At 41.1% G+C, this 27,274-nt stretch overlaps 1 protein-coding gene across 2 annotated transcripts in view; it reads left to right on the forward strand.

The window, feature by feature from the left end:
- adcy8 (adenylate cyclase 8 (brain)) overlaps positions 1-27,274 on the forward strand; it is a 280,096-nt gene that overhangs the window by 199,472 nt on the left and 53,350 nt on the right. Inside the window, exons 8-12 of one of the 2 annotated variants that reach the window (XM_029703947.1) lie at positions 1,881-2,078; positions 8,856-8,956; positions 9,590-9,791; positions 23,104-23,193; positions 26,463-26,635. In XM_029703947.1, the coding sequence (XP_029559807.1) occupies positions 1,881-2,078; positions 8,856-8,956; positions 9,590-9,791; positions 23,104-23,193; positions 26,463-26,635 (764 nt within the window). The remainder of the gene's footprint in view (positions 1-1,880; positions 2,079-8,855; positions 8,957-9,589; positions 9,792-23,103; positions 23,194-26,462; positions 26,636-27,274) is intronic. The other variant, XM_029703948.1, reaches the window with a different exon arrangement.

Below are 27,274 nucleotides of genomic sequence, written 5' to 3' on the forward strand. Positions count from 1 at the left end.
CGAATTGTACGTTCCTGGTGTAACTCGGGCAGTTGTTGTTGCCATCATATACCTGTCCCGCAGGTGTGATGTTTGGATGTGCCAATCCTGTGCAGGTGTTGTTATACATGGTCTGCCACTGCGAGGACGATCAGCTGTCCGTTCTGTCTCCCTGTAGCGCTGTCTTAGGCGTCTCACAGTACGGACATTGCAATTTATTGCCCTGGCCACATCTGCAGTCTTCATGCCTCCTTGCAGCATGCCTAAGGCACGTTCACGCAGATGAGCAGGAACCCTGGGCATCTTTCTTTTGGTGTTTTTCAGAGTCAGTAGACAGACCTCTTTAGTGTCCTGAGTTTTCATAACTGTGACCTTAATTGCCTACCGTCTGTAAGCTGTTCCACAGGTGCATGTTCATTAATTGTTTGTGGTTCATTGGACAAGCATGGGAAACAGTGTTTAACCTTTTGAGGACAGACGTTCCTGCTAGCGGAACCCTAGCTAGCGGAACCCTAGCCAACAGCCAATGGCATCGCATAACAATTATTTTAAGAATTATAGATACAGAACTCCTCTATGCACTCGATATGTCCGATTTTAAAATAGCTTTTCGGTGAAAGCACATTTTGCAATATTCTAAGTAGATAGCCCGGCATCACAGGGCTAGCTATTTAGACACCCAGCAAGTTTAGCATTCACCAAAGTCAGATTTACTATAGGAAAAATGTTATTACCTTTGCTGTCTTCGTCAGAATGCACTCCCAGGACTTCTACTTCAATAACAAATGTTGGTTTGGTCCCAAATAATCCATAGTTATGTTCAAACAGCGGCGTTTTGTTCGTGCGTTCAAGACACTATCCGAAGGGTAAATAAGGGTTACGAGCATGGCGCATTTCGTGACAAAAAATGTCTAAATATTCCATTACCATACTTCGATGCATGTCAACCGCTGTTTAAAATCTATTTTTATGCCACTTTTCTCGTAAAAAAGCGATAATATTCCGACTGGCAAAGCCTGTTTACATTCAACGAGAGAAAGTAAAAGCATGCTATCCCCTCATGCACGAGCCTCGTCTAATGGCCCTCTGATAGAGCACTTGCCAAACGCGCTAGTGTGTTTCAGCCTGGGCCTTGAATTACGTCATTCAGCTTTTTCCCGGGTTCTGAGAGCCTATGGGAGCCATAGGAAGTGTCACGTTACAGCAAAGATCCTCAGTCTTCAATAAAAAGAGCCAAGATGAACAGCAACTTGTCAGACAGGCCACTTCCTGGTCAGAATCTTCTCAGGTTTTTGCCTGCCATATGAGTTCTGTTATACTCACAGACACCATTCAAACAGTTTTAGAAACTTTAGGGTGTTTTCTATCCAAAGCCAATAATTATATGCATATTCTAGTTACTGGGCAGGAGTAGTAACCAGATTAAATCGGGTACGTTTTTTATCCGGCCGTGTAAATACTGCCCCCTATCCCCAACAGGTTAAAGAATGTTGTGGAATTTTGAATACTTTTGATAATAATTAGGAAATGGTGTGTATGCTATTTCTTCATGTTTGTCACTCAACATTTTTTTTACAATGTTTTTGTTAATTTTGTCATTAGTTTTTTGTTGTTTCTTTTGTATTGTTATGTGCAATACACTGATCATTAATTATTCTAGACAACTGTATTCTACCTGTGTGTACGTGAGCTTTTTTTTTGTCACAAACTGTTGCCATCACAGAAATATTTAAATGAATGAGTTTGAGATGCATTCACTTCTGAGCCTGTCTATTTAATCAAGACTGTTGCATTTTGGTTTAGTTTGAGTTTTTATAATTTGTGTGTATGTTTTCTTATTTTTGTAACCAAATTAAAACAGGACAAGTAGATGTATTATATTTGCATGTGCTTTCCCCTAGACTCTGGCTGCCCTAACAAGAAATTCTATAAATCTGCTTCCAAACCATCTTGCACAAGCTTTGCATATCCACTCTGGTCCTGAGGAAATTAACAAGGGAATAGAGAGTGCCATCGACTTACGGAGTGGTGATAAGTTGAGAAGAGAGCATATCAAGCCTTTCTCACTGATGTTTAAAGACTCCAGCCTGGAAGAAAAGGTAGCTGGGGTTAAGACAGATTTCCTTTTTTAATTTAATATCTATAGTAGATATCAATTTCAGAATAATTTATTTGTATTTTTATCATGAGTAAGCTAAAGGAACTTCACCTACCAACTCCCTCACTAATATAGAAGCATGTTTTTTTATTTCTTAAGAAACACAAAACTGCACACTTGCATGGGTCACGTCACATTAATTTTTGAGAGAACAGTAAATAAAAGCAATCAAAATAAATACATTGAGAAATATTTTATTTTTAAATAAATCTATTTGTATTCAAATTTCTGCAAGTTTCTAACTTCTACTTTTAAGTAAAATTGTCTCTTAGTCTCCCATTGACATCAATGCATGACTAAGTGAAAATGTTATTTAAATTGAAGTTAGGAGTCAGTTAGTAGTCTAATAGGTTGGGATTCAAACCAATGTAGATAAATGACATCGCACTACGATTGACTGTGATCCTGTGATTCAGATGTGTAACTGCGGTAACAAATATATATATATATATATATATATATATATATATATATATATATATATATATACACAGTTGAAGTCAGAAGTTTACATCCACTTAGGTTGGAGTCATTAAAACTTGTTTTTCAACCACTCCACATATTTCTTGTTAACAAACTATAGTTTTGGCAAGTCGGTTAGGACATCTACTTTGTGCATGACACAAGTAATTTTTCCAACAATTGTTTACAGACAGATCATTTCACTTATAATTCACTGTATCACAATTCCAGTCGGCCAGAAGTTTATATACACTAAGTTGACTGTGCCTTTAAACAGCTTGGAAAATTCCAGAAAATGATGTCATGGCTTCTGATAGGCCAATTGACATCATTTGAGTCAATTGGAGGTGTACCTGTGGATCTATTTCAAGGCCTACCTTCAAACTCAGTGCCTCTTTGCTTGACATCATGAGAAAATCAAAAGAAATCAGCCAAGACCTCAGAAAAAAATGTGTAGCCCTCCACAAGTCTGGTTCATCCTTGGGCGCAATTTCCAAATGCCTGAAGGTACCACATTCATCTGTACAAACAATAGTACGCAAGTACTGGTGCACTTCACAAAATAGATGGCATCATGAGGCAGGAAAATGATGTGGATATATTGAAGCAACATCTCAAGACATCAGTCAGGAAGTTAAAGCTCGGTCGCAAATGGGTCTTCCAAATGGACAATGACCCCAAGCATACTTCCAAAGTTGTGGCAGAATGGCTTAAGGACAACAAAGTCAAGGTATTGGAGTAGCCATCACAAAGCCCTGACCTCAATCCTATAGAAAATGTGTGGGCAGAACTGAAAAGGTGTGTGCGCGCAAGGAGGCCTACAAACCTGACTCAGTTACACTAGCTGTTTCAGAAGGAATGGGCCAAAATTCACCCAACTTCTTGTGGGAAGCTAGTGGAAGGCTACCTTAAACGTTTGACCCAAGTTAAACAATTTAAAGGCAATGCTACCAAATACTAATTGAGTGTATGTAACCTTCTGACCTACTGGGAATGTGATGAAAGAAATAAAAGCTTAAATAAATCATTCTCTCTACTAATATTCTGATATTTTACATTCTTAAAATAAAGTGGTGATCCTAACTGACCTAAGACAGGGAATTTTTACTAGGACTAAATGTCAGGAATTGTGAAAAACTGAGTTGAAATGTATTTAGCTAAGGTGTATGTAAACTTCTGACTTCACCTGTATGTGCAGTGATGTGGTGTTTTACAGGGTCAGCCATAGTAGTTCAGCACACCCAGGAGCAATTTTAGGATTAAGCGCATTGGTCATGGGCACAGCAACAGATTTTCACCTTGTCAGCTCGGGTATTCAAACCAACAACCTTTCAGTTACTGGCCCAACACCCTAACAGCTAGGCTACATGCCACCCTAAATTTACAAACTGCTGTTTCCAAACGCTAATGTGTGGCACAAATCCCATTCAAGTCCTGGTACAGATATTGTAATTCTTCGCAGATTCTGTTCAAATCTGTAAGTGATTATGTTGAGCTTCACAATCAATTTTAGGTACTTTTGTATGATTTGGACATGATGCTCTAAATATGCTAATATCGGTACCATGACTTGAATGGGATTTGTGCCACAAATGATTAAACGTTTCCATTTGGAAACAGTGCCAGGGAAAGTCGGAGTTGTGATTTGTTTTCTGTTACCGCAGTTATACTTCCGATATAGTATAAATATTAAATTGCTGTGCAATGTTGTTGATCTGCGTTGGTTTGAATACAGGCCTTTAGTCCTCATTTTGCAGGATGGCATATTTTGGCTTCTGTTAGATCAGATCTAGCATCTGCATACATTATTTGAAAACTATCCTAAAGGCTAATAAAATTCAATTCAGAAATACTTTTTAAACTGCACAGATCTTGTACTTACAGTGCATTTAGATCAATGATTGATATCTAATTTAAATCATTGAGAGAATAAATTGATAATTTTTAAACTGATAATTTTAGGGTAGGTAGCTAATTAATGTGTTTTTTTCCCAAAATGGCTGATTGACTTTTCCAAGAATGAAGAATCCCCTTAAGTTTACTCATGACCAAATATCCATGCCATGGACCTGTTCTCCTTTAAAACCTTGTTGAAAAAGTTGACATGTTCAGCTTTTTTGCTGTTATTTTTCCTTCTTACTTTTTGTTCCATGACTGAAGTCACTTTTCTACACCCTTGACCTTTGAGTTTACCTTTTCAGTTGACCTTTGCACCCCTTACCTGTGTTTCCCTTTTATTGTGCAACCATCTTAAGCTAAACATTTCAAGTCCCAACCCCTTTTCGTTTAGTTTCTGCCCAATGCCCAGTGAGTTGCTTTTGAATGTCCTTATTTTTGGTCTAGTCGTGACAAACATGAAGCATCCTCTTGCTAATTTCCCCAGCACCCTTTGAGGAAGAGACAGAGAGAAAGGGGGCAGTGTGTCAAGGTTATTATAGTTTTGTGTTTTTATATTAGTTTTTATTTCTACTCATTTTAAGATTTACAAAGTAGTTCGTTTTCAGATCTGATTTACTCATTTTTATTAAGTATAAGTTTTATAAAAAAAACGTTTCTATTTCATTTTTATATTATTTCGTTTTAGTGTTAGGGACAGAAAGTAGCCTGTGTGTGGGTGACTAGGAGCCATTTATGTGTTTTTGTGTTTTTGGGGATGTCACTTCTTGCCACTGTGGGGCAGTAATGCATAAGGGGATTTGTCAGGTCATAGGTTAAAAGTAGACTCAGCGAGATGACGTAGATGCACAAAGTAAACAGTAGTAGTGGGTCAATTTCCACAGTAAGAGGCTAAACTTCTCTTGGTCACGGAGCTACCACGTTGTAGCAGCGTGAAGCACACCCTTTCACATGCGCAGATACTATGTGACTGTGAGAGTCTTGTGTCATGCTCAACTCATTGGGTGTGTTCGAGTAGTAACGCAGGCAACTCTAGACGAAAGTCGAGGAGTGAAGTCGAGGGAGGTGCATCTGCGACAGTCAAAAGTTGGACACTCTAGGGGTTTTCCAGCAGCAAGGTTTGGATCAACAAGGCAGTGTCAACATAGCTGCTATTGTTTATAAAAGTTTTTCTTTATAAATGTAGAAATAAACTCACACTCACAAACTGAAAACATAATGTGTGTACAATTAATTGGTTAGAGAGAGGTCTCAAATATCATTTTATTTGTATCCCCTGTTCTGCCTGTAGCTTTAGAATTGCGACAAAGTTGGTTACGGTTTCAGTCACATCTTTGGTCACGTGGGTCAACCAAAAACACCCTAAATATTGGTTGACAAATATTGCCTCTCCCTACCAGGCGTTGGCTGCATGGTGCAGTTGGTGAGAAGCAACTGTAGTGACTTGAAGGCAACTTCATCAAAAATTGCATGACCTGTTCACATGGTTTTTGTAATGTTCATGCAGTCAACATATAGGCATAAGTTGGAAAATGTTTATCCCCATAATGCAAGACACTTTGAAAGGCAGTGACCAACGATGGTCACCGACTAGACAAAATATATCCGCTCGAACTTGCCCAATATCTGCTTTGCTGCTCTTGGCAACATGATCTTGCTGAGTCTATCTTTAAATTATAAAGTCAATGGGCTCGTTCCAGCAGATCACTTTTGCCAAATCGGTCACCGTGTGTTGCATTATGGAGATACTTGCGCCTACATGTCGACTGTATGAACTTTACAAAAACCATGTGATCAGTCATGAAGTTGTGACTGCAAGTTTCTGCAGTTGCTTTTCACCAACTTCATCCTGCAGCCATGGCTTACATTGTGGGAGGTTCTATAGTCAACCAATCATTAGGGTTTTCTTGTTTGACCCACGCAAATGTGATCAAAGACATGGGCCCAATCCCTAATAGACCCCTAAACCCTACGCCTTATGCACTTGTGGAGATCTGAGAGGATTTGACAGGTGTAAGAAATATGGTAATAGCCCTCTGATAGGCTATGTGGAGGTTTCACCATGTTGCTTATACACACACATACATACACACACCCACACCCACATAACACTCGCACATATGCATACTGATGCTTACACACACACACACACACACACACACACACACACACACACTGCTGCTACTGTCTATTATCTATCCTATTGCCTAGTCACTATACCCCTACTATATGTATATAGCTACCTCAATTACCTCGTACCCCTGCACATCGACTCGGCACTGGTACTACCTCTATATAGCCATGTTATTTTTATTGTTATTGTTATTCGTTATTTGCAGTGTATTTATTCCTTGTCACTTTCTTTTTTTAAATGATTTTTACAAAGTCTTTATATTTAACTCTATATTGTTGGAACAACACCTGTTGTTTAGGAAGCATGTGACAAATAATCTCCACAAGTGCATAGGGATTAGGGTTTAGTTTGTGATTGTGTCTGGATAGATACAAATGAATATGATGTTTGAGTCTCTTTCTCTTTCTCCCTCTCACTAATTGATTGTAAAACGTACACACATTATTTCAGTTTGTGAGTGTGTGATATGGGGGTTGGAGACATAGGAAGAAGGGAAAATACTTTTATAAACAACAGCAACACTACCATTTTGATCAGAGCTTTGCTGTTGGAAAACCACATTAGTGTCCGACTTTTGGCGGTCGCACCTCCCCTGATTTCACTCCTCAACTTTCGTTTACAGTCGGTTGCTTGAGCCTTATCATTCAAACGCGTCCAATCTCAATAGGACGTGCCAGATTCAGAAACTTGAAAATCCCATTCGAAAAATAGTTAGAAAACCCCATTCGAATTTTGCCCAACATAAATGTTTATTTTTTTTTTTTTTTATTATGTTATGTTTTTTACATTTTTTAAAATTATTTTTCATTTTAGTTTCAGTTGTATACTGAACAAAAATATACACGCAACATGTAGTGTTGGACCCATGATTTCATGAGCTGAAATTAATCATCCCGGAAATGTTCCATAGGCACAAAAAGCTTATTTCTCTCAAATGTTGTGCACAAATTTGTTTACATCCCTGTTAGTGAGTATTTCTCCTTTTCCAAGGTATTCCATCCACCTGACAGGTGTGGCATATCAAGAAGCTGATTAAACGGCATGAACATTACACAGATGCACCTTGTGCTGGGGACAATAAAAGGCCACTCTAAAATGTGCAGTTTTGTCACACAACACAATGCCACAGATGTCTCAAGTTTTTTTGGCATGCTGACAGCAGGAATGTCCACCAGAGTTTTTGCCAGATAATTGAATGTTCATTTCTCTGCCATAAGCCACCTCCAACATCGTTTTAGAGAATTTGGCTGTATGTCCAACCGACCTCAGGCCACGTGTAACCACGCCAGCCCAGGACCTCCATATCCGGCGTCATCTGCACCTGAGACCAGCAAACTGAACAGCTGATGAAACTGAGGAGTATTTCTGTCTGTAATAAAGCCCTTCTTTGGGGAAAAACTCATTATGATTGGCTGGGCCCATCTCTCAAGTGGGTGGGCCTATGCCCTCCCAGGCCCACCCATGGCTATGCCCATGCTCTCCCAGGCCCACCCATGGCTATGCCCCTGCCCAGTCATGTGAAATACATAGATTAAGGCCTAATTAATTTATTTCAATTGACTTATTTCCTTATTTGAACTGTAACTCAGTAAAATTATTGAAATTGTTGCATGTTGTGTTTACATTTTTTTTCGGTATAGTTAATAGTTAACTATAATAACCTTGCATAGCGTGTCATGGTGCGAGAGGTCAAAGGACAAACCCAGTCGTTAAAGGACAGAGATTTCTCATACGTCTGCATGGTGACTCACCGGCAACGATATGTGAAGGCTTGGACAGTATATTAGCTAGCAGATGCTACTAGTATCTAGCATCACTTGCCACCGCTGCTAATGCTAACAGCACTTGCAAATGCATTTGTTTTGACAGTATTGCCAAACATAACAAGCTGTACACACAAAATCCAAACACCATTCGTACATGGAGTTTTCCTCTTTGTTCAGTGACCTTAACTAGTTGTGGTTGTGGTGGTTTAGTATCTTGCTTCTTGAATAATCACTTTACAGTACCCAACACCTGCCTCATCCCCAGAATCCCCAGCTAGCCTCCTTCTGCTCTCCTATTTCTACCTCTATCTCTCTAACGCTTGTGGTGGAACTGTGACGTGACTGTATCTGTCGTGGCATTGAAATGTGGAGCTAGAGATTTTCGTATGGCCTTGTATATCTCTTAAACCCCTCTCTCTTCTTTTCTTGTCTTTCCTTCTCCCTTCCCCTCACTGTGCAGTATTCCCAAATGAGGGACGAAGTGTTCAAGTCCAACCTGGTGTGCGCCTTCATCGTGCTCATCTTCATCACGGCCATTCAGAGCCTGCTGCCTTCTGCCAGGTAATAGAGGGACAGCTGTAAGATTGCAGAATTCCGGTAACATTCTTAAAGTTTCCAGAAATTGTACAACCTGGATTTCTAGAAAACCTGGACATTTTTGGAAAGATACCAGAATATTGCAACACTGAACTCCTAGGGGTGAGGAGGAGGAAAGTGGATGAGGTCGACTCCTGATATATACACTTAGCATAAGGACACTACTTATAAGTGCACACTCATTTGATGTGCGCTACAGTTTTCCATTCCCAATTCAATAACAATATTTTTAATTGGTTTGGATAATGGCGTGCTCTAGTCTGTTGCACTGGTCTATTGTCTTACGTCAGATAGTGATGACTCCACCCATGGTAACTCCACCCATGGCAATGCGGTTGAGTAAGAATGAAGAGACAATGGCACATAGTCTTGACAGTCTCCAACTGTCAGGAGTCGTCTATAGTTCAATCAAATCCCATAATGCTCTCCCACCTTCAACGTTGCTGCAACGGTCACATCACCAACTCTTTTCACTGTTTTCACCTGTATTTAATTGAAACATTATACTGTCGCCATACATTTTTCAGCGGCCTTGGTGTTATTGTCCAGGGCTGCGATTGGATCACTTTATCTACCCTCCATTGCTCATGTCTGCAGGATGGTTACCATGGTGATCCAGTTTTCGGTGCTCATCGTCCTGCACTCATTCCTAGTCCTGGTGACCACGGCGGAGGACTACAAGTGTCTGCCGTTGGTCCTGCGAAAGTCCTGCTGCTGGATCAATGAGACCTACATGGCCCGCAACGTCATCGTCTTTGTCTCCATCCTCATCAACTTCCTGGCGGCCATGATCAACATTGTGAGTTTAGCCAGACATTTACACAGCAGATGTGCATAAAGATGGTGGCCGGCCTCCATTCTCGAACCACAAATGCCTTGTTTCCTAAGTTAGGTGCATTGTAGCTTGCTCTCTGTTACTGTTCTATATATATATACAAAAAAAGATCTGCATTTGTACAGTATACAGATGTGGCCAAAAATATTGGCACATTTGCAATTTACTTAAATAATTCTCTATTTCTTCTCAAATAAGTAAAAAAAAGTCAAATCAAATCAAACGTTTTTTGTTACATGCGCCGAATACAACAGGTGTAGACCTTAACGTGAAATGCTTACTTACAAGTCCTTAACCAACAATGCAGTTCAAGAAATAGTTAAGAAAATATTTACTAAATAAACAAAATATAAAAATTAAAAGTAACTCAATAAAAGAACAATAAAGATGCTATATACAGTTGAAGTCGGAAGTTTACATACACCTTAGCCAAATACATTTAAACTCAGTTTTTCACAGTTCCTGACATTTAATCCGAGTAAAAAGTCCCTGTCTTAGGTCAGTTAGGATCACCACATTTTTTTTATAATGTGAAATGTCAGAATAATAGTAGAGAGAATTATTTATTTCAGCTTTTATTTCTTTCATCACATTCCCAGTGGGTCAGAAGTTTACATACACTCAATTAGTATTTGGTAGCAATGCCTTTAAATTGTTTAACTTGGGTCAAACATTTAAGGTAGCCTTCCACAAGCTTCCCACAAAAAGTTGGGTGAATTTTGGCCCATTTCTCCTATAACAGCTGGTGTAACAGTCAGGTTTGTAGGCCTCCTTGCTCGCACACGCTTTTTCAGTTCTGCCCACACATTTTCTGTAGGATTGAGGTCAGGGCTTTGTGATGGCCACTCCAATACCTTGACTTTGTTGTCCTTAAGCCATTTTGCCACAACTTTGGAACTATGCTTGGGGTCCACTTGGAAGACCCATTTGCGACCAAGCATTAACTTCCTGATTGATGTCTTGAGATGCTGCTTCAATATATCCACATAACTTTCCTGCCTCATGATGCCATCTATTTTGTGAAGTGCACCAGTCCCTCCTGCAGCAAAGCATCCCAACAACATGACCCCACAACATGATGCTGGCACCCCCGTGCTTCACGGTTGGGATGATGTTCTTCAGCTTGCAAGCCTCCCCCTTTTTCCTCCAAACATAACAATGGTCATTATGGCCAAACAGTTCTATTTTTCTCCAAAAAGTACGATCTTTGTCCCCATGTGCAGTTGCAAACCGTAGTCTGGCTTTTTTATGGCAGTTTTGGAGCAGTGGCTTCTTCCTTGCTGAGTGACCTTTCAGGTTATGTCGATATAGGACTCGTTTTACTGTGTAAATAGCTTTTGTACCTGTTTCCTCCAGGATCTTCACAAGGTCCTTTGCTGTTGTTCTGGGATTGATTTGCACTTTTTGCACTAAAGTACGTTCATCTCTAGGAGAAAGAACGCGTCTCCTTCTTGAGCGGTATGATGGCTGTGTTCCCATAGTGTTTATACTTGCGTACTATTGTTTGTACAGATGAACGTGGTACCTTCAGGCGTTTGGAAATTGCTCCCAGGGATGAACGAGACTTCTGGAGGTCTACAATGTTTTTCTGAGGTCTTGGCTGATTTCTTTTGATTTTCCCATGATGTCAAGCAAAGAGGCACTGAATTTGAAGGTTGGCCTTGAAATACATCCACAGATACACTGCCAATTGACTCAAATGATGTCAATTAGCCTATCAGAAGCTTCTAAAGCCATGACATCATTTTCTGGAATTTTCCAAGCTGTTTAAAGGCACAGTCAACTTAGTGTATGTAAACTTCTAACCCACTGGAATTGTGATACAATGAATGATCAGTGAAATAATCTGTCTGTAAACAATTGTTGGAAAAATGACTTGTGTCATGCAAAAAGTAGATGTCCTAACCGACTTGCCAAAACTTTAGTTTGTCAACAAGAAATTTGTGGAGTGGCTGAAAAACGAGTGGTAATGACTCCAACCTAAGTGTCTGTAAACTTCTGACTTCAACTGTACAGGGGGTACAGGTACCGAGTCAGTGTGCAGGGGTACAGGTTAGTTAAGGTAATTTGTACATGTAGGTAGGGGTAAACTGACTATGCATAGATAATAAAGGGGGGGGGGGGGGTTGGCCATATGATTAATTGTTCAGCAGTCTTATGGGTTGGGGGTCACCACACATTGTTATTGGATTTTCAACATTGCAGAACCAACTTTATTTTTGTAAACTTAAGAAAATAAAGAGAAATGGCATGGACACAATTATTGGCACCCCAGAGCTAGTACTTGGTTGCACATCCTTTGACCAAGATAACTGCAGACAAACACTTCTTGTAGTCATCATTGAGCTTGCTTAGCCTTTCTACTGGCAATTTGGCCCATTTTTCAGCAGTAAAGTGATCTAATTCTTCAATATTTGAGGGATGCTCTCCACCAACTGCTGTTTTCAGATCTCGCCATAGGTTTTGGATACGATTCTGATCTGGACTCTTCGCTGGCCACTCCAGAACAGTCCAGCATCTCTTCTTAACCATTCCTGGGTGCTTTTTGATGTGTGTTGTGGTGGCTAATTTCTTCATTACCAAATGAGGAGAGTTACAAACACACCAGTCTGAGTTAAACTACATCTTTAATACTTAAGATACTTTTGCAAAAGCACTTGACCTTCAATGATGCCATTGAAAAAGGAAGGTCTCTATACAACAATACAAAGAGCTTTTTATACCCATGAATCCACCCCTTCAACGTACATTGACGAACCACAAATATTAGGAACAGTTCACAAAAGGTTAAGTTTTGTATGAAAAGATATCTATAAAACACAGCAGACAGCAACTGCTATCTCAACAGTGTTCATTATATAGACCGGTGTCTGGTCTCCCTAGAACCGTCCCTCCCTGGTACGGTATAGAACAAAACTATTAGCTCATGTCCTCTGGAATGCTTTTTAGACGTTCTTATCAAAATACATCATAAATCTCCTCTGTCAGTGCTATCTCATAGAGGCCCATCCTCAGTAAGACACCTCTTGTTCCCACTCCTGGATAAGCTCACTGAGGGGAGTGACCTGTGCAGAGACATTGTGGAGACAAATAATTGGTTCCCCATTAATTATACCATCCCTTCACATGGTTTAAGAATAGGTAAAGACATTCACATATGAAGACAATGTTTCATTCAGTCCTCCTCTCTTGCTGATATTCTACATAGCAACAGAGACATGTAAAAAACAAGTCTGACCTCTCCTCTCTCTGAGCCCCAAGTGACTGAGCCCCAGCTAAGGGAAACGTGCAACTGAAAGACACCAGAGTCCAAAGGACACTTTCTAATGACAAGTATCTCACATAAGCATATTATACTAATAAAACATCTTAATTACCTATGTTAGCCAACTAATTCTGATTCATCCACCACAGTGTTTAGGGTCGTTGTCCTGCTGGAAGACCCGCACATTTCAATGACCCAGTACAAGAGGCAGAAAAGCAACCCTACAGTATTATCAAACCTCCTCATGTTTGATTGTAGGGAAGGTGTTATTGTCATTGAATGCTTAATTTGGTCTTCAGTAAACAGCGCTGATCTTTAATGCCAAAGAGCTCTTACGTTGTTTCATTGATCCACATAACATTTCCCCCAGGATTTAGGCTTATTTAGGTGGGTTTTTGAGAAGTTCAATCAGGCTTTCTTGTGTCTCCAACAACAAAATGAAGCATTCAAATAAAATAACACTCTCCCTACAATCAAATATGGGGGAGGTTTGATAATGATGTGGGGTTACTTTCCAGCCTCTGGTACTGGGGGCCTTGAATGTGTGCAAGACATCATAAAATCAGCAAACTATCAAGGTATTTTGGAGTGCTATGTTCAATTCAGTGTCTCAAAACTGTGTCTCTGTTGAAAGTTGTGGGTCTTCCAGTAGGACAACAACCCCAAACACACAGAAAAAACATCCTGGAATTGTTCTGAAAAAAATCTGGAGTGGCCAGATCTGAATCACATCTAAAACCTATGGCGAGAGCTGAAAACCACAGGTGGTGTAGGGAACCCCTCAAACATTGAAGAATTAGAGCTGTTTGCAAAGTTTGCAAAGATAAAGTTGGTTCTGCGATGTGGAAAATCCAATAACAAGGTGTGAAGACCATTTTTGAAGAAAGAGAATTATTTGAGAAAAGTACAAAGGTGTCAATATATTTGGCCACAACTGTACATGATCCCATTTCTAGCTTCTAGATTGGAAAAACTGAAAAAATTGATTGTGCTTATTTATGGATGAATTAAAACCATGTCACGGACCATAGTATGAAAACTCTGTGCTTATAGTGCTTATGTTATATCTGTATTCCTCCATCTTTATGCATGTTTGCCATTCAATTAAATTCAATGTCCCAGAAGGAATTGTGCTGGAAAGGACAATTGGAAATGGGATTCATTTTTGATTATTTCCAATTCTTTATTCATTTATTTAACCCCTGTGCGGCCTCCAGCGAAAAATCCTATCGCCATTAGCGTAACAAAATTTTAAAAAATTTAAAATTAAATTTTTTTTCAAATTATATCGTTTTATAGATACACCTCTCCTGAATCGAACCACGTTGTCCGGTTTCAAAAGGCTTTACAGCAAAAGCAAAACATTAGATTATGTTAGAGGAGTATATCGTAAAAGTAGCCACATAGCCATTTTCCAACCAACCACATGCATCACAAATAACCAAAAAACAGCTAAATGCAGCACTAACCTTTGACAATCTTCATCAGATGACACACCTAGGACATCATGTTACACAATACATGCATTATTTTGTTCGATAAAGTTCATATTTATATATAAAAACAGCATTTTACATCGGTGCGTAACGTTGACTAACTATTTTCCCTCAAATGCATCCGATGAAACAGCGCTATAATTTACTAAATTACTATTCGAAAACATTTTTAAAATGTAATATTGTCATTCTAAGATTTATAGATGAATATCTCTTGAAAGCACCTGTAATGCCAGATTTAAAAATATCTTTACTGGGTAATCACACTTTGCGATAAAAGGGGATGCGATACTCAGAACAATAGGCTAGCAATACTGGTCAGCGCCATCTTGGAACAATCGCATATCAAATCTAGTCTTGTATACTATTGTCAATAATCCCTTACCTTTGATTATCTTCATCCTTAGGCACTTCCAGGAATCCCAGGTCCACAACAAATGTATTTTCATTCGAAAAAGTTCATCCTTTATGTTCCATTAGCTTGTTGTTGTTAGCGCGTTCTGAAGGCTGCACCAAAAGTACCGACGTGCGCGGGGCTACTCTTTCAACAAAATGCATTTTTTTCTTATTTAGGTTCGTTCAAACATGTCAAACGTTGTATAACATAAATCTTTAGGGCCTTGTTCAACTAGAGCTCCAATAAGATTCGAGGGGGACGATTGCATTGTGTTTCAAAACGTTTCGAAAGGGGAGGGTAGCTAGGGGCGCCGGCGTCATAATGGTGATGGCCCTCTGTGTGACCACGTTCCACAGCGTGTCATTCTGTCAGTTTTCACAGTAGAAGGCTCAAATCACTTTGTAAAGACTGGGGACATCTAGTGGAAGCAATAGGAAGTGCTCAATGAACCATAGCTCACGGTGTGATTAATAGGCAACGTGATGAAGTTGAGTCCGCAATTCAGAATTCCACTTCCTGTTTCGATCTGTCTCGGGGTTTTGACTGCCATATGAGTTCTGTTATACTCACAGACACCATTCAAACAGTTTTAGAAACGTTAGGGTGTTTTCTATCCACAAGTATTAATTATATGCATATCCTAGCTTCTGAGTTTGAGTAGTAGGCCGTTTAAAATGGGCACGAATTTTTTTCAAAATGTGCTGTGGCGCCCCCTATCCTAGGCGACCGTCAAGAGGTTAACCTGGTGGGTCAACTGGGAGCCAGATCTCATTTACAATGGTGCCCAAGAGGCAAAAAACATCAGCAAAGATGAAAGGCAGAGGAATACACAAGTTCAGGTCATGGTAGACATATCAAACATAAAAATAAAAAAAAATCGTCTACAGACTAGACAAGGTCAAAAGTAGGTCAGTGAGGACAGGAGGTCAAGAGTCAGGCCACATTGTGAGTACAACCAGAGGTGATTATGAGATGCATTATGTCATGATTCCACCTGTCACCAGAGGGCGGCAGAGACCGTCCAAGAGACATTAACGACACTCAGGTGTGTCCCATTACTCATTATGATTTCCCTGTTAACTTCTTTGGGATAGGGGGTGGTATTTTGACGTCTGGATGAAAAGCTTGCCCAAAGTAAACTGCCTGCTACTCAGGCCCTGAAGCTAGGATATGCATATAATTGGTACATTTGGATAGAAAACACTCTAAAGTTTCTAAAACTGGTAAATAATGTCTGTGAGTATAACAGAACTGAAATGGCAGGCGAAATCCCGAAGACAAATCATTCCCCCAAAAATAATTTTCATCCTACCACTGATTTCAATGGCTGGCACTTTTATAATAGGGCGAAATCGTGCCCGATTGCAGTTCCTAGGGCTTCCACTAGATGTCAACAGTCTTTAGAAAGAGTTTCAGGCTGGTTTTTGGAAAAATGAGCCAGAAATTGTAGTTTTCTAGGTGGCTCCCATTTTGGCTGTAGTGTTTCCAAGCGCGTGAATGAGAACGCATTCTTTGGTATTTTTCTCCGGTAAAGACCATAATGATTCTCCATCTTAAATTTGCTAATTTATTTGCGTATTATGGTACCTAAGGTTTGATTATAAACTTTGATTGACTTGTTTGGATAAGTTTATTGGTAACGTTTGGGATTAATTTTGTATGCATTTTGAAGGAGGGAAACCGAGTGGATTATTGACTGAAGCGCGCCAACTACGGATATAAAGAAGGACTTTATCGAACAAAAGTATGGAAGAACATTTTTTTAATGAAATGTATGCATTCAATTCTGTAAGTCGCTCTGGATAAGAGCGTCTGCTAAATGACTAAAATGTAAATGTAAAAGGACCATTTGTAATGTAACTGGGACCTTTTGGAGTGCCAACAGAAGAAGATCTTCACAGGTAAGGCATATATTATATCGCTATTTCTGACTTTTGTCAGAAATAGCACAGCCCCCACACCACTAGAGGGATGTCTCCAACCACCAACTTACCGTCCTAAGACAAGGCGAGTGTAGCCCACAAAGATCTCCGCCACGGCACAACCCAAGGGGGGCGCCAACCCAGACAGGAAGACCACGTCAGTGACTCAACCCACTCAAGTGACGGACCCCTCCCATGGACGGCATGGAAGAACACCAGTAAGCCAGTGACTCAGCCCCTGTAACAGGGTTAGAGGCAGAGAATCCCAGTGGAGAGAGGGGAACCGGCAAGGCAGAGACAGCAAGGGCGGTTCATTGCTCCAGCCTTTCCGTTCACCTTCACACTCCTGGGCCAGACTATACTTAATCATAGGACCTACTGAAGAGATAAGTCTTCAGTAAAGACTTAAAGGTTGAGACTGAGTCTGCGTCTCTCACATGGGTAGGCAGACCATTCCATAAAAATGGAGCTCTATAGGAGAAAGCCCTACCTCCAGCCGTTTGCTTAGAAATTCTAGGGACAATTAGGAGGCCTGCGTCTTGTGACCGTAGCGTACGTGTAGGTATGTACGGCAGGACCAAATCGGAAAGATAGGTAGGAGCAAGCCCATGTAATGCTTTGTAGGTTAGCAGTAAAACCTTGAAATCAGCCCTTGCCTTAACAGGAAGCCAGTGTAGGGAGGCTAGCACTGGAGTAATATGATCACATTTTTTGGTTCTAGTCAGGATTCTAGCAGCCGTATTTAGCACTAACTGAAGTTTGTTTAGTGCTTTATCCGGGTAGCCGGAAAGTAGAGCATTGCAGTAGTCCAGCCTAGAAGTAACAAAAGCATGGATTAATATTTCTGCATTATTTTTGGACAGAAAGTTTCTGATTTTTGCAATGTTACGTAGATGGAAAAAAGCTGTCTTGGAAACAGTCTTGATATGTTCTTCAAAAGAGAGATCAGGGTCCAGAGTAACGCCGAGGTCCTTCACAGTTTTATTTGAGACGACTGTACAACCATCCAGATTAATTGTCAGATTCAACAGAAGATCTCTTTGTTTCTTGGGACCTAGAACAAGCATCTCTGTTTTGTCCGAGTTTAAAAGTAGAAAGTTTGCAGCCATCCACTTACATTTACATTTACATTTAAGTCATTTAGCAGATGCTCTTATCCAGAGCGACTTACAAATTGGTGCATACACCTTATGATATCCAGTGGAACAACCACTTTACAATAGTGCATCTAAATCTTTTAAGGGGGGGGGGGTTAGAAGGATTACTTTATCCTATCCCAGGTATTCCTTAAAGAGGTGGGGTTTCAGGTGTCTCTGGAAGGTGGTGATTGACTCCGCTGTCCTGGCGTCGTGAGGGAGCTTGTTCCACCATTGGGGTGCCAGAGCAGCGAACAGTTCTTTATGTCTGAAACACAGGCTTCTAGCGAGGGCAGTTTTGGGGCTTCACCATGTTTCATTGAAATGTACAGCTGTGTGTCGTCCGCATAGCAGTGAAATTTAACATTATGTTTTCGAATGACATCCCCAAGAGGTAAAATATATAGTGAAAACAATAGTGGTCCTAAAACGGAACCTTGAGGAACACAGAAATTTACAATTGATTTGTCAGAGGACAAACCATTCACAGAGACAAACTGATATCTTTCCGACAGATAAGATCTAAACCAGGCCAGAACTTGTCCATGTAGACCAATTTGGGTTTCCAATCTCTCCAAAAGAATGTGGTGGTCGATGGTATCAAAAGCAGCACTAAGATCTAGGAGCACGAGGACAGATGCAGAGCCTCGGTCTGCGTCATTAAAAGGTAATTTACCACCTTCACAAGTGCAGTCTCAGTGCTATGATGGGGTCTAAAACCAGACTGAAGCGTTTCGTATACATTGTTTGTCTTCAGGAAGGCAGTGAGTTGCTGCGCAACAGCTTTTTCAAAAATTTTGGAGAGGAATGGAAGATTCGATATAGGCTGATAGTTTTTTTATAATTTCTGTGTCAAGATTCGGCTTTTTCAAGAGAGGCTTTATTACTGCCACTTTTAGTGAGCTTGGTACACATCCGGTGGATAGAGAGCCGTTTATTATGTTCAACATAGGAGGGCCGAGCACAGGAAGCAGCTCTTTCAGTAGTTTAGTTGGAATAGGGTCCAGTATGCAGCTTGAGGGTTTAGAGGCCATGATTATTTTCATCATTGTGTCAAGAGATATAGTACTAAAACACTTTAGTATCTCCCTTGATCCTAGGTCCTGGCAGAGTTGTGCAGACTCAGGACAATGGAGCTTTGGAGGAATACGTAGATTTAAAGAGGAGTCCGTAATTTGCTTTCTAATGATCATGATCTTTTCCTCAAAGAAGTTTATACATTTATTACTGCTGAAGTGAAAGCCATCCTCCATTTGCGAATGCTGCTTTTTAGTTAGCTTTGCGACAGTATCAAAAATAAATTTCGGATTGTTCTTATTTTCCTCAATTAAGTTGGAAAAATAGCCTATCGCCCAGGATCCAAGAATCAGAAAGCAGACACCTTGTCCCGGTAACACAATGTCTCTAATGAGGAGAGGAACTCCGAGCCCAACATCCCCAGCTCATGCATTGTGGCCCCTGTGATATGGAGTATTGGGACCACGGTATGACAAGCCCAGACCCGAGAACCTGACTCCAGCAGGGGTCCCACTTTGTGTTCCACGATCAGCCTGATCTCGAGTGCTACAATGGGGACACTCCTCTAAATTAACTGAGCATTCAGGGGTTAATCAGACACTGGAGTTCCTGGGGCGGAAATTCTGGTGGCCCAACATGATTGAGGATGTGAGATCCTATGTTGTCCTCATAAGTCCTCATTACAGTGACCGACTGGGTTGCTCCAACCTCTGCCCATCCTGAGCCGGCCCTGGTCCCACCTGTCCGTAGACTTTATCACAGGGTTACCTCCATCCCAAGGGCTTACCACTATTCTGGTGGTCATGGATCGGTTCACCATTTCATCGCCTTACCCAAGTTGCCCTCAGCGAAGGATACCGCTGATCTCATTATTACCCATGTCTTTCGACTACACGGACTTCCCCAGGACATTGTCTCAGATTGTGTGCCCCAGTTCGTCACACGGTAGGCCTTCTGCTCCCTGTTGGGGGCGTCATTGAGTCTCTCCTCTGTGTTCTAATGGTTAAACTGAGTGGGCCAAAAAGGAGCTGGAGAAGTTCCTTCGCTGTTTCGTCTCCACTCAGGCCAGCAACTGGAGCAAGTTCCTCGTCTGGGCGAAATATGCTCATAACACACTGCTGAACTCGTCCCCTGGACTGTCGCCATTTTAGTGTGAGTTCAGCCTCTTCCTGAACAAGAAGCAGACACGGAGGTGCCATCAGCCGAGGCGTTAATTCGACGATGTCACCGCACCTGGATCAAAGAGCGATCCTCCTTGCTCCGCTCTTCTGCCCGACACCAACGCCAGGCAAACCCGCTACCGAAGGCCTGTTCGGCTCCTCCGACTGGGTCAGCAGGTGTGGCTCTCCACCCGTGATCTTCCCTTAAGGGTGGACTCGCGGAAGCTTGCTCCACGCTACATAGGACCATTCAAGATCCTGAGTCGCATCAACCTGGTCACCTATCGTCTCCAGCTTCCCAGGTCTATGAGGGTCTGTCCATCCTTTCCTGTCTCAAGATGGTAAGGATCAGTCCCTTCTCTCCCCCCACACCTGCCCCTCCGCCCTCTCGACTTGTGGATGGCCGCCCAGCCTACACTGTCCGGCATCTGTTGGAGGCTCGTCGGGTTCGAGGCACCCTGCAGTACCTGGTGGACTGGGAGGGCTACGGTTCCAAGGAGCAGGCTTTTAGTGCCTGCCCAGGACAAACTGGATCCGGGACTTGTTTGGGACTTCAACCAACTGCATGGTGGTCATCCTGGCTCCACGGCTGGAGCTGCTCCTAGAAGGGGTGGTCCTGTCATGGTTCCACCTGTCACCAGAGGGCAGCAGAGACCATCCTCTCAGGTGTGTCCTATTACCCATTATGATTTCCCTTTTAAAAGAGGTGTGTTTTCTTGTTTCATTTGCAGAAGCTTGAATTGTTTACCATATGTGTTTGTTTCCTGAGTGAGTTTGAGACTTAGTGTTTTTTTTCAGTGTACTGTGATCCTGCAGCTACTGTTTATCAGTAAAGTATTTATGTTTATCCTTAACCACTGATTCCTCGTCTGGTCTCTTCTCTACACCTATGTCCAACCTCACAACGTCACAGCTTTATAGCACAGTCAGAGCTGGTTTGGTAAGGGGTTCTCACATAGTATATACGGTCTCTCAATGGTATTGGGCCAGTTCAATTCTACACCCTGAAATACAGGACCTTCTTTCTATACCTAATCTAAACGAATGGTTCTTTGCCCAGCAATAGATTCACAGCTGAACCTACTGACCCCAATTTACCTTCTGCAGGCAATGTTCTTCTCTTTTCAGGATCAGAGCAACATTGCTTGCAAGTCATTACTTCCATCAAAGCTTGTGAAATACTCATCATTAGTCTGCGAGGTTGCAAGGTCTACGTACTGTATGCTGTTAGCACATACAGCCTAGAGGCACTCAACAGTGAACTGATTGAGAAAGAGTTTTGTAGCTGTAGAATAAAGAAAAGCGGTATGAACATGGTGAAATAGGGAAAGCAGGACAACTAATACATATTCTGCTGTTTACTCATTTACCTTGGTCTTATCAATAGATCTTATCAATTTATAAATGACTGTGAGTGTAATTTATATTGGGGGGAAAAAAAGCAAGTAGATGTTTTTCTACTTGGAACCAACAGGTTCACTCAACCTTATTCATGGTTTCCTCATGTGTAAACGTGGTGGAATTAAGTCAAGGTCACAATACAGCATATCTGTAGACATACCTCTGCCACACCTCCATTTCTGTAAACTCCACCCCAAATGGAATATCTGGCTGGCACATGTGTTAACCCTTGCTTAAGTTCAAGGTCAGAATATGTGTAGAGAGAGAAAAGTGCATAAAAAGGGAATGAAGTTCATTTTACGCACGCATAACTCAGGTCTGAATTTCCCCCTAAGTCTTTCTGCCTCTCTGCTGCATGTAGGCTATCAGCCAGCCATACCGAATATTGATAATGTAAATCAGGGATCATCAACAATTTTCTTGAGTGGATGGTCAGGGGGACTGAAAATAATTACAAATAATTTGTAAACTGCAAATTGACCGCAAGAAGTTGACCACAAGAAGCCCAAACAAATATAATATTTAACTAAAACACAATAATGTCAAACCTTGCTTTCATTTGTATACTATCACATACATTGGAACATATTTCCAAAATTTAAATTAATTGGAGCTGATTTGCTGGTGTTTTTACAGTGTTTTGTATTCGTTTTGTGTTTGTTTTGCTTAGAACTTGAGGGTCCAAATTAAAATCACCTGAACTCAAAAAGTGTGTGCGAGCAAGGAGGCCTACAAACCTGACTCAGTTACACCAGCTCCGTCAGGAGGAATGGGCCAAAATTCACCCAACTTATTGTGGGAAGCTTGTGGAAGGCTACCCGAAACGTTTGACCCAAGTTAAACAAATTTAAAGCAATGTTACCAAATACTAACGGAGTGTATATAATCTTCTGACCCACTGGGAATGTGATGAAAGAAGTAAAAGCTGAAATAAATCATTCTCTCTACTATTATTCTGACATTTCACATTCTTACAATAAAAAGGTGGTCCTAACTGACCTAAAACAGGGAATTTTTACTAGGATCAAATGTAAGGAATTGTGAAAAACTGAGTTTAAATGTATTTAGCTAAGGTGTATGTAAACTTCCAACTTCAACTGTAGGTGGCTTGTTACAGACACTTGACTGGTGACCGCATATCAAGCCATGCATGTTTGGATATCTCCGTAATCTCCATACAGGGCAAGCTGGGAAAAAAGGCACAACCGGGTGCATGTGAGCTCTGCTCAGGGCAGACCAGGACCGGGTAGGGATGTGGGTGGTGAACTTGACAATGTCACAATGACTTGGGGGCAGTGTGTTCCTAACAACAATGACAACGGTATGCAAAATATATATACTTGATGAGTGGTGGGGCAGGTGCTCGTGCTCTCTGCACGTGCCTGTATTTGAGTATTCATTCACTGATCGAGTAGGCATATACTGATTATCTATAGAGACAATAATGTACAACAATGATCTCGATCTGTTCCTCTCTTGCAGCTGTGGTGTGATTTTGACAAGTCCAGCACCTTCAGCAACCAGACCTTCAACACATCCACCCCCATCCCTGACATCTGCTTCTACCCTGAGGTAACTGTACTAGACAGTAATACTTTACATTAAGTTGGTCTTAGACCTGTGTAGTAACACTGTAACTACAGTACTAACAATATGGTATTAACATGGCATTATATAGTACTTTAGTATTTCAGGGGAACACTTCACAGTGTGGAACTAAGATAACATGTTATCCAGCCACGTAGGCGCATGTGTGCCTGGGCCCACCCATTGGGGAGCCCCTCTACTTGCCAATATTCAGGACATTATTCTAATTTTTACCTAAACATGCAAACACCCTCAGATATAATTCATAGCTAGCAGTACATCTGGAAAGTCTGATGGACAAATCTGGGTTAGGCGGATGCCAGGAGAAACCTACCTGCCCGAATGCCTAGTGCAAGCTGTACAGTTAAGGGGAGTAGGAGTAATGGACTGGGGCTGTTTGTCATGGTTCGAGTTAGGCCCCTTAGTTACAGTGAAGGGACATCTTAACTCTACAGCCTACAACAACATTCTAGACAATTCTGTGCTTCCAACTTTGTGGTAAGTTTGGGGAAGGCCCATTCCTGTTTCAGCATGACAATGCCCCCGTGCACAAAGCTAGGTCCATACAGAAATGGATTGTCAAGATCAGTGTGGAAGAACTTGACTGGCCTGCACAGAGCCCTGACCTCAACCATTGAACACTTTTGGGATGAATTGGAACACTGAATGCGAGCCAGGCCTAATCGCCCAACATCAGTGCCTGACCTCACTAATGCTCTTGTGGCTGAATGGAAGCAACTACACGCAGCAATGTTCCAAAATATCGTGGAAAGCATTCCCGGAAGAGCGGAGGCTGTTATAGCAACAAAGGGGGGACCAACTCCATATTAATGCCCATGATTTTGGAATGAGATGTTCAACGATCATGTTTCCACATACTTTTGGTCATGTTGTGTTTATCTTCTAAGTCCGTGGCTTGCGTCAATGCCATTTCAACTCAGGAAATGAATAGGACTTTAATTCACAACATTGAAACCAAAATCCCAATATAAATGAATTGGCAATTTCCAGCTCATTAAATAAAATAATTTAATTTCCTGAATTTAAGTGTTTTTTGCCCTTCTACTGTATTATGTTCATTAAAGGGGAAATCTGGGACAGCTGAAAGGAAGGTTAGGAGAAATTTAATGACTTTCAAATTCATACAGCTATTAACATAGCCGCGGGAAGTAGGGGTGCTAAGGGTGCTGAAACACCCCTGGAAAATCGTAATAAAAAAATTACAATAATAAAATAAATACAGTGGCTTGCGAAAGTGTTCACCCCCTTGGCATTTTTCCTATTTTTTTGCCTAACAACCTGGAATTAAAATAGATTTTTGGGGGGTTTGTATCATTTCATTTACACAACATGCCTACCACTTTGAAGATGCAAAATATTTTTTTCTGTGAAACAAACAAGAACTAAGACAAAAAAACAGAAAACTTGAGCATGCATAAATATTCACCCCCCCAAAATCAATACTTTGTATAGCCACCTTTTGCAGCAATTACAGCTGCAAGTCTCGGGGTATGTCTCTATAAGCTTGGCACATCTAGTCACTGGGATTTTTGCCCATTCTTCAAGGCAAAACTGCTCCAGCTCCTTCAAGTTGGATGGGTTTTGCTGGTATACAGCCATCTTTAAGTCATACCAAAGATTCTCAATTGGATTGAGGTCTGGGCTTTGACTAGACCATTCCAAGACATTTAAATGTTTCTCCTTAAACCACGTGAGTGTTGCTTTAGCAGTATGCTTAGTGTCATTGTCCTGCTGGAAGGTGAACCTCCGTCCCAGTTTCAAATCTCTGGAAGACTGAAACAGGTTTCCCTCAAGAATTTTCCTGTATTTAGCACCATCCATCATTCCTTCAATTCTAACCAGTTTCCCAGTCCCTGCCGATTAAAAACATCCCCACAACATGATGCTGCCACCACCATGCTTCACTGTGGGGATGGGGTTCTTGGGGTGATGCGAGGTGCTGGGTTTGTGGCAGACAAAGCATTTTCATTGATGGCCAAAAAGCTCAATTTTAGTCTCATCTGACCAGAGTACCTTCTTCCATATGTTTGTGGAGTCTACCACATTCCTTCTGGCGAACACCAAACGTGTTTGCTTTTTTTTTTCTTTAAGCAATGCCTTTTTTCTGGCCACTCTGTCGTAAAGCCCAGCTCTGTGGAGTGTGCGGTTTAAAGTGTTTTTTTTGACAGATACTCCAATCTCCGCTGTGGAGCTTTGCAGCTCCTTCAGGGTTATCTTTGTTCTCTCTGATTAATGTCCTCCTTGCCTGGTCCGTGAGTTTTGGTGGGCGGCCCTCTCTTGGCCGGTTTTATTGTGGTGCTAAATTCTTTCTATTTTTTAATAATGGATTTAATGGTGCTCTGTGGGATGTTCAAAGTTTCTGAAATGTTTCTATAACCCAACCCTGATCTGTATTTCTCCACAACGTTGTCCCTGACCTATTTGTAGAGCTCCTTGGTCTTCATGGTGCTGCTTGCTTAGTGATGTTGCAGACTCTGGGGCCTTTCAGAACAGGTGTATATATACTGAGATCATGTGACAGATCATGTGACACAGATTGCACACAGGTGGACTTTATTTAACTAATTATGTGACTTCTGAACGTATTTGGTTGCACCAGATTTTTTTTAGGGGATTCATAGCAAAGGGGGTGATACATATGCACGCACTACTTCTGAAGGTAATTGGTTGCATCAGATCTTATTTAAGGGATTCATAGCAAAGGGGGTGATACATATGCACGCACTAATTTTTTTGAATTTTTTGAAACAAGTAATTGTTTTCATTTCACTTCACCAATTTGGACTGTTTTGTGCATGTCCATTACATGAAATAAAAATAAAAATCCATTTAAATTGCAGGTTGTAATGCAACAAAGTAGGGAAAAAGCCAAGGGGAATGAATACTTTTGCAAGGCACTGTATATATCATTTGATTATATATATTTTTTTTAATTACAAAAGTATTGCACTGGGCCTTTACTAGTCCTGCAATTGTTTTTTTATCTCAGCACCCCGACCACCAAACATCTACCCGCGGCTATGGCTGTTTACAAACAATGGAGTAAAAGGTGCTTATATTTTGGCCTTTGATGAGGTGCAGTACAACATCACGAACTAAGCTCATGTGGCATTTATAGTTATATTCTTCAAGAATTAATGGCTATATAAAATGTATTTAAAAGTCCAAAAATGTATGTACCAATTCCAGATTACTCCTTAGTGTTGTGTGTGTGTCAATGTTTTCCTCCACAGTATTTTGTGTTCACGGGGGTGCTCGCCATGGTGACGTGCGCGGTGTTCCTGCGACTGAACTCAGTCCTAAAGCTCGCTGTGCTCCTGGTCATGATTGCTATCTACTCCCTGCTCACTGAAGCCTTCTACACCTCCCTGTTTTTACGCTACGACTATGTCCACCACAACACAGAGTGAGTGATGTAACATTACAGTGTATCTTAACACCAAAATGCTTTCAAATGTTTGCTCCCAAATATAGGCATTGTCTACAATAATTTAGTCATTTAAGATGGGAATTTGGGAATTTGGGAATTTGTTATACAGTACGTAGATGGATACACGGCAAATGTCGTGGTTCTTGGACTTATCTTGACGTTAGACTGCTTTTGATGGCCCCACATCTAAAACAGGGAGCTAACCCCCTGTGTTTTAGAACACAAGTTTGCTACCCTTTTCTCTCTGTTTCTTTGTCTTACATTGGCCATTGAAACCACTGTTAGTGACTTTCACTGTGGCTGTATTAACCACTCGCACGGCTGCGAAGTGAGCGGAATTAGATTCCAATCTCAATGCCGCCTGTACTATTTCATCCCATGTTGGTCCACTAACCCCACAATAGCTGTTTTAATGACAGGTTTCAAACCTGCCATCGAAGCAGACGTACAAATTCCTACATTTTGAATGTATCTATCCCCCATTGTCAGATTAGTACGTAACGCATCATCCATCCAATCCACATAATTGCGCATTCTTTCTTTCGGAACCTGAGTACAGTTACTAATTTTACTCACATCTGGTCGAAACAATATATTCCCAACTGTGGTTAAGAA

The sequence above is a fragment of the Salmo trutta genome, chromosome 21 (assembly GCF_901001165.1).
Source record: "Salmo trutta chromosome 21, fSalTru1.1, whole genome shotgun sequence".
Lineage (NCBI taxonomy): Eukaryota > Metazoa > Chordata > Actinopteri > Salmoniformes > Salmonidae > Salmo > Salmo trutta.